Source organism: Cryptomeria japonica, chromosome 2, assembly GCF_030272615.1.
Source record: "Cryptomeria japonica chromosome 2, Sugi_1.0, whole genome shotgun sequence".
Classification (NCBI taxonomy): domain Eukaryota; kingdom Viridiplantae; phylum Streptophyta; class Pinopsida; order Cupressales; family Cupressaceae; genus Cryptomeria; species Cryptomeria japonica.
In genome coordinates, this window is record NC_081406.1 from 152,088,234 (window position 1) to 152,096,797 (window position 8,564).

At 31.7% G+C, this 8,564-nt stretch overlaps 1 protein-coding gene across 1 annotated transcript; it reads left to right on the top strand.

The window, feature by feature from the left end:
• Positions 1-2,310: 2,310 nt before the first annotated feature.
• LOC131071327 (cyclic dof factor 1) lies at positions 2,311-5,170 on the top strand. The gene is made up of 2 exons (XM_058007117.1): positions 2,311-2,638; positions 3,881-5,170. Exons 1-2 carry the CDS (start codon positions 2,483-2,485, stop codon positions 4,724-4,726), a joined length of 1,002 nt encoding a protein of 333 aa, XP_057863100.1. The 5' UTR covers positions 2,311-2,482; the 3' UTR covers positions 4,727-5,170.
• Positions 5,171-8,564: the final 3,394 nt, after the last annotated feature.

Sequence of the window (8,564 nt, forward strand, 5' to 3'; positions counted from 1 at the left end):
AAGTACATGATTTGTTTCATATAGATATTTATATTCCTAGATGTGTAATAAATTGCATAGATATGCAAGGTGATTCTATATTCATAGAAGTAAACCAATTTTTTAGAGATTCACTTGCAATAGTCTAACAAATGCTAATTTTTTAATTTATAACTCTGAAACAATTAGAAACATCTAAGAAACTCAAATCCACATTAGATCAAAAGCTAGATACCATTTGTTTATTTATTTAAATTTCAAAAATATTTTAATATACTATTCCAAATAATTATTTATCCGTAATCTATTTGTTTATCAATAAAGATTAATTTGAACAATAACTTTTTAATTATTAAATGTACAAATGTTTAAATAAAAAAATGGAAGTATATTTTTTAAACTTTTATTATCATTACCAATAATCTTTATTAAAATATTACTTTGGAGCTTATAAACGGTTAATAGAGTCCCCACAAAGAAAACACATTCCTTTGAGAGAGTGCATTCTCCCAACGTGTGCTTACAATTATAACTTGTTAAAGGAATACCATATATTCCCTTAACTTTTGAAATAGTCCAAAGAATACCAAATTCCTCAATTTAAAAATATGTGAATGACTTCATCTTTAGACTTGCTTTTGGATCCATTAAAGCTTGCTCTCCTTTTGAGACACCCATTATGAGTTTAATAACATGGGTGAATATAAAATAATATACTTTTAGCATAGTTTATAAGCAAAAATGTGATTGCTTTCCATAAAGATGAATATTGTCATTGCCTTTGATGTTGGTTAAAGTACAATGACAAACATTCCCCTTAACTTGCACTGATGAAGTTTACTTTTTTTTACTCTAATGAAAGCCATTGGTGTTTCTTAGGTCAAGCCTTTATTTAATGTTGGGATCCATGTTAGGTTATTATTGATTAAGAGAGCTTTACCTGTGTGCTTGTTTGTATTTTAAGGGATATAGCCTTTATAAGCATAACTTTAGGTCTTCTTGCCCACTTTTAGGGTTTAAAATGCATTGAAATTGATCGTAGTTGAAGAAAAATAACAACATTGAGTTATTTAAAAGCTTCAAGGAGAATAAAAGTCTCATGGACTAATTGAAGGTTATGACTAACTTTTTATTATTTTAAAATAAAAAGGAGTATATTTAAAATGTTAAAGTTGGAAGCTTTAGTTCTTTGAGCTTAGGTGTGATGAAAAGAATCTGATCTTAATCGATTAGAGAGGTTTATGGATTAATTGAAGGTTGTGACTAGCTTTTTTTATTTTAAAGTAAAAAGGAGTATTTTTTTTTCTTGATGGAGGTTCATATCTTGCAAGTAGATAGTCTAGCAAGGACATGAAGCCTGTGAATACATCTGTTGTTTTAGCCATCCAATACCAGAGCATGAGCCTATAGGCTGAAACCACTTCGGCTAAGAGAAAAGGAGACCGAGGCATATTCATTACACCGAATTCATCCAGGGCACAATCCCGGCCTCATCCTTTATGACACCAGAGCCTTGCACTCAACAAGGCTTGATCCTTGATGGACTCCTTTGAAACCATTCAACTTTACCATAAACCAAAGACCCATTGACAAAAGAAGCATATTTAAAATGCTAAAGATGACAGCTTTAATTCTTTGAACTTAAATGAAATGAAAAAAGAATCTGATCTTAATTGATTAGGGAGGCTTATGATAAAGCATGGAATAAATTCAATGATGTTGTGGGAGCCAAAAACACTAGAGTTGGAGGAAAATACACTGCTTTCGAAGACAAGGAATAAATTCAATGATGTTGTGGGGGCAAAAGGAATATAGGCTATGAAAGGAGGCTTAGGTTTCAAATGCCTAAAAGAAGAATTCATATATTCCAAGTTCTCTAACTTCAATACAAGGGCACGGAAGCTTTGAGTAGAGGATTTTTCTTCTCAAAAAGAATATGAAAAGGCAAAAAGTGGCTTAGTTAATTATTTGGAAAGTTAGGATAAAGTAAAGAAGAAAAGCCAAAAGCTAAAAGGCATCCTGACATGAAGATCATACATTACACAATTATTATTATACTCAGAGTACTCTGATTTTAAAAACAAGCCAAATCTTGGATAGAGAAGCATGATGAATACAAGGGAGTGGTAGAATGAGCACCCATTTTGATATTTCAATGCAGAATACTATACAGATCATTGGTGGCAGCTTTAATTTTTCCTTTCTGCATTGGAATGATAAACAAATATCATAGTTTAAGAGCATAAACGCTGGAAGGGAATGGAAGCACGTGCATGTGGGTCCCTACTGATTCATGTTAGTCAGATTCAAAATTTCAACTTTTGCCACCCTTTTATACAACAATCAATCCCTTTCCATCAAAATCTTTGTGTTTGTTGATGTTGATAGGATTATGAGCTTCTTCTGATATTGCTTGCACTGCCCATTATAGCAACAGTATTCCAATATTCTTCTTTGTTTGCCATCATCCAGCATCAATATACAAGGGAAAAAGAAGGTACTAATGTCCCAAGATTTGAGCAAATCTTGTAGGGAGGCTCAAATTGAAACTGTGGAGGTGCAAGCGAAAGCAAAGTGTTTGGATCTGCCCTTCAAATTATTTGGAACAACCATTCCTGTGTGTCATGATCCTCCAAATCCAATCGATGTCTCAGATAGAGTAAGATTCCCTAGCTTCAACTGTTCATAGATTTTATCTTTTCATTGCTAACAACTCAGTTTTTCTAAGACTTTAATGCCTCTCAGAAGAGTAATAAGAAGAACAGGTTTCAAAACTTACATTAACCCTCAAATGGGTATTCAGATTTAGGTTTCAAAAACCTAGACCTTGAATTGAAAGAGAGTGACACAAGATTATAACTTGAGTTATTCTCAAAAATTGTTCTGAGTTTTCCAAATATTGAACCTGCATAGGAAGAACTTTTCCACTGGCTTGGTACACCTTGCTATTTCATGTTCACGTGGTTATCAATAGCCTACAACCCAATATTCTTCTCTGGTAGTTGCTTCTTGATATTTGAAGGTAATTAGTATTGAAAATTGGAACGTATTCAAACCCATCTAGCAAATTGTTGTCATAAGTATTGTTGTTTATCTTCTTCCAAATTTTACACTGTTGAATGCTTTTATGATGTTTCTCTGCACAAGTTTTGTTGTGGGTAACCGTAGCAGACTTCTCTTTCTTGACACCTGCCATTCAAGATAAAGCTAGATAGTTTTCCTTATTAAGATCAGCTTTTGCCTTCTTTTTCCTGCAATATCTTGCAGCCTTAAGTTAAAATATTGTGGATAGGTGTATCATCGGATGTCATTGTTAGGGATAATCAGATAACCAGTGTTCTTATAGTTATACTTTAACAGCATTGATAGAAATGGTAATGAACATACAGAGCCCTGCTCAGTCGAATATTATAAACATTGACCACCACCATGTGAATGTTAACATGCTATCTTGAGTTTTGAAGCCTTCCTGTTCAATTTCATTTGGATTGCCTTTGTGGAGAGCAAGTTCATTGAGATTCTGTATGAGAAAACATTCAATAAGACTCTAAAAATCTAGATGGACACAGCTTTCTTCTTAGGCAACAGTTAGATCAGCAATAGAATAGCGGAAAATCAATCTAGATAGCATATAGATGGTCAGTAAAGCTATTAAATTATGTAATAAAATTATAAAGCTGTGTTCTTTTAATTGTTGAGAGTGATGCAGTTTATACAAATTGTAGATAAGGTACAAGAGAAAGTTATTCATATATTAGATTTTGCATATCTGTATTTATCTTGCTTTATCCCATGGATACTACAGTATTCAAATTCTCAAGTTGATTAAATTTGTTTCATTTATTCATTATGGGTTCATTGATTCTGAGCTAACAAGCATGAGATTTTTTTATGTTCACAGGAAACAAATGATGAATCCTCCATACCCACTGAGGATGATCAGGGAGTCTCATTTGAGAACAGTGATTGTGAGTCCCAAGCAAAGAAGGCAAAGGAAAATGTTGAGGAAACTGAGACAAGTGAATCAGCAAATGGGAAAAAGAGCAGCTCAGGCAGTATTCCTGATAAGGTGATGCCCAAAAAACCTGACAAGCTTCTCCCATGTCCAAGATGTGACAGTTTGGAGACCAAGTTCTGTTATTACAACAACTACAATGTCAACCAACCCAGGCATTTTTGTAAGAATTGCCAAAGGTATTGGACTGCTGGAGGAACTCTGAGAAATGTTCCTGTAGGGGCAGGTAGAAGGAAGAACAAGCACAACACTAATAACAGTACTGCTACTACTACTTTGATCAACTCTCATGGCTCTCTACACTCCATAACTTCTGGCTTCTCCCTTCCCATTCCAATCCAAACTGAGCTAAGCTCCTCTGTAATCAGCTTTGGATTAGAGCATGATACACCCACTTTCTCTAATAATGGAACCCAAGTCCCATCCTCGACTAAAAAGGTCTCTAAGCTTGTTGGTCACATGAATATGCAAGATTCCAGAGAGGCTTGGTGGATGAACAATACTAAAACTGGTACTACTAGTTGTAGCAGTAGTCCATGGCCTTCATATATTGAGAATATTTCAGTTTGGGGTTCGTCAGCTACTGTGTTGGGGAAACACCCTCGTTCCAGCCATCAACCAGAGACACCCATCATGGTTCAAACTCCATTAAGGATTTATGAATCTATCTGGGAAAACCTAAAATCTGAAACAAAGATTGATTCATCCAAATCCACAGGCATTTTCAAATAATTCCATTCACATACAAGTGAAAGAGCAGGAAAGTAGACCTATTTTATCTAGTTCTCTTACAACCCAGTCTATAAATACCAGTCCTACAACCCATACCAGATGAATTTTTATCCAGTTGCTGATAAAACTGGGAAAAAAAAGATGGGATTTTCAGTATCTGATTTGGAGGACTTACCGATGCAAAGTTTACAAACAACAAATGACCAGTCATAATCACAGAAACACACAAATGTAAGTTGGTGAGGTTGAGCCTTGATATCTGGCAGTGAAGAGTGTTCAGATTTGTTTCAAGTAATTGTCAAATCAGAATAGTACATTAGTTTTTACCACAAGTAAATCCGGTTGTACATACATAGATACAGTTTATGTACCTTCATTGAGATTATATGTTATAATGAAAGTAATTAGTTGGTTCTTCAATAGAAGCATTTGATATTTCATTCATTAGTGTCTATTCTCTAATAGATTGATAGACGTAAGTACTGGTTTTTATAATTTCATTTGCTCGAGTCCAGTAAATCTTCTGACTCATATGCAGCAATGAATTGTAAGAATCATATAATTGTGTTTTTATAGCCATTTCGAACACTTTTACCAGAACCTTGATTTCAGAAAAATGCTGAAAATGGAGTCCCTTAAGAACTGTCAGATGTACTGCTTGATTTCAGTAGACTTAAGTGAATTGTCAAAATTTGCTGAGCAAATGGCTCCAATTCCAACAAGTGATGTCATACTGGCCAAGGATGGTCATAAGAATGGAGTTATTGTCCTAACAAACTGGTAATGTGTAAAGCACTTCTAACCAAATATTGCAGTAATGGTCAGGAGGAAAATCACACCATCTAACAGCGTCTCTTCCATTTCTACTATAAAGACAAGCTTCCCAAGTTCCAACGTACTAATGAATAGCTTAACTTATCTTCAGATATGCCCATCATGCATATCTCTCAAATCAATGAAGATGTTAACTAAGTATTTTTTAGGGTTTGTATTCTTATCTTTTCAAGAATGCGGTGTTATTCTTTTGCTACCTCTTTGATTTCACCATTTTCATTACAGAGTTGCATTTCATTTTTTTATTCTGAATATCAAGAGTTTGATAATAAATGAAACAATAAGATCTGTGGTATAGAAATAGATCTTTAGTCTATTTTAGGAGATAGATCTTATCTTGGGAATTGTATATATATATATATATATTGTAATTGATATCTAGAAGATATAGATGAGATATAGGAGAGATATACTCTTAATTGTAAAATGGAGACCGAGACTCCAATCAATAGTAATGAATGGGGTTAAATTATTCTTAAAATTAATATTGAAATACGATGACCCTTCAAAATTTGTTCCTATTGGATTCAATAATCTTAAATATCACAAAATATAATTATAATGAAAATTTTGTTAAATGTCACAAAATATAATTATAATGAGAATTTTCTAGCATTCTTAGTGAATCTTTCAACTTGTAAAGGAGTTAAAAAAGTGGTTAAAATTAATTTTTTAAATATTTAAAAAAAATGTAAATATGGTAGAAAAATTAACTGATCTATTAAAAAGTTATTTATGTTTTTTTTTCTTAATGATGTGAAAATGATATTTGCAAGTGTTTAAAAATTATTTTCAATATTAATATATGTTTCTTAAAATAAATTAAAAAGATGAAAACAAGGACTAATTAATACATGAAAATAAAGATGTTTTAGCTGAAATTCAAATCTTGTAAAGGTCATCAAAGAGAAATAACTCCATGTGAAAAGTTTTGATGAAGAGTAATAAAAGTGGAAAAGGTTAAGTAAATAATCATGCAAGAGTTAATAGCATACAACACATAATTATGTCATTGCGTTTCATGTTTTACATACAAAAGTTAGTATGCATTATTGTGAAAGGTACACTTGTCACATAAAGTGTAGTAGCTTATATCAGTGCATCCAAAATGAAACATGTTTATTAAGTTCCGTGACATTTAAATGATAAGCTTATAGATATGTAGCTAAGTAAATTATTGCATGCACTAATCCATAATAAAAGAGAGAAAAGAGACGCAAATTTTTTGACAAAGAACTATAGGATAAAAGTTTGTGACATTTACAACAATTATGATAAAATAATCAAATTTTACTACTTTGAAGACCTCTAGATATATATGGATCCATAAAAGAATGGTAAATGTGATGCAACATCAACAAGAAAAACAAAAAGTTCTTTTGCAAAGAATGCAACAATAGAAAATAACTATTGGTTGAGGAGCTATTTTAGCACCAACTCCTATAAAAGAAATAATGACACCCATTACATTAGAATTAGAGAACTATTGCCATCGTATCCTTCATTTGTTGAGAACTATCTAGATTTTTTGATCTTATGATGCTATTAACTATCACTTAATTATTAGATCATCTCACTATATTGTCACATTCTCATTTATAAGAAAAAGACCATTTTTGTTCAACATTCCCTAATTAATTTGGAGAAACATTCATCCTCCACTTGTTGATAACTGCATACGTTTTGCAAAATTATAATGTTATCAAGAATCACTAAATTACTCTACCTTTTTCCTAAATTGTCACATTGAATAATTATCACACATACTGTCTAATGAAATTGTCTTATTCGAAGCAAAGAGTACTAGAATTAAAGGAAAAAATTAAAAAAGGGGTAATATACCTAGAATTAGTCAACTCCCTCACTTGTCTCATAAAAAATTGTACAAAAGTTATGAATTAAATTTTTTTTTTATTAGAGCACAATTCATGTAATATGGAAGAGATCAATCTATCTTTATAAGGCTAGCTCATTCAAAATAAATAAGAAATAATAGATGAATAGAAAAGATTTTAATCATAATGATCTAATATTAAATGATTCAATAATCTACACAATTATATGCCAATGAGAGAATTAAAGGGTTTTAGAAAAGTCACTTAAGGCCAATTTATGAATATAAAAAAAAATATTTGAGAAGTAGTTCCAAGAATGAGGATCCTTCAACACAAATTATACAAATTAACTTCTAACTTATGATTAACATCGACTGTTTTGGTAACAATGAAATTAACTTTTGAACTAAAGATGACTATAATTATAACTAGAAATCATGAAAAAAAATATTGATGCTTTAACATGCCATGGATCTTTCCTAATATAGATCCTCACAATATAGTGTTAAGAAACTAGAGGTGAAAAAGACAATGTTTTTTTTAAAAATAGTAATCAAATCCCATAAACATGCATTTGATAAATCATGAAATAAAAATATAGCCAGTGATGAATAAAATTAGCAACACAAAGATAATATATTATTTATGTGGAGAAGCCCTTTGGAGAAATCTCCACCAACAAATAGAGCACCAATATTATATTAATCTCAACAAGGATAACACAACAATACAATCAATTATCTATTTAATCTACTAATAATCTAATGGAACAAACTTCCTCAAACTTGTAAATCAACATAACAATTCTATCTTATGCCTCCAATATATAGAGTTTGGAAAATTAGAAACCACAAGTGAATCTATCAAAAAGTAGCCATTGGCCCAAATCCACATGTAAAAATCCAGCGTTCTAGATATGTCATAAATACAATATCCAAAAATAGAAATTGTCACAATCATCTTTGACCTCCACTACTCAAGCTGGCATAATGTAATTGTCAAGCAATCCATAGGAACCAATTACACATGTATGCAATAATTAATTATGAAAGATTCTAAATGATGAGAAAAAGTGACTCCCAAGTGCTCCATGATGTAGAAGTTAATTTTACATGACTAAGAATCAAATAAGAGGTTTTGTAAATCCCATTATTGACCTTTCAACTATA

What these genes read in the sequence shown, in the direction of transcription:
- LOC131071327 (XM_058007117.1), top strand. Translation starts at nt 2,483, where the DNA reads ATGTCCCAAGATTTGAGCAAATCTTGTAGGGAGGCTCAAATTGAAACT. An exon ending in CAATCGATGTCTCAGATAGA is followed by an intron (nt 2,639 to 3,880) that starts GTAAGATTCCCT and finishes TTATGTTCACAG; the next exon opens with GAAACAAATGATGAATCCTC.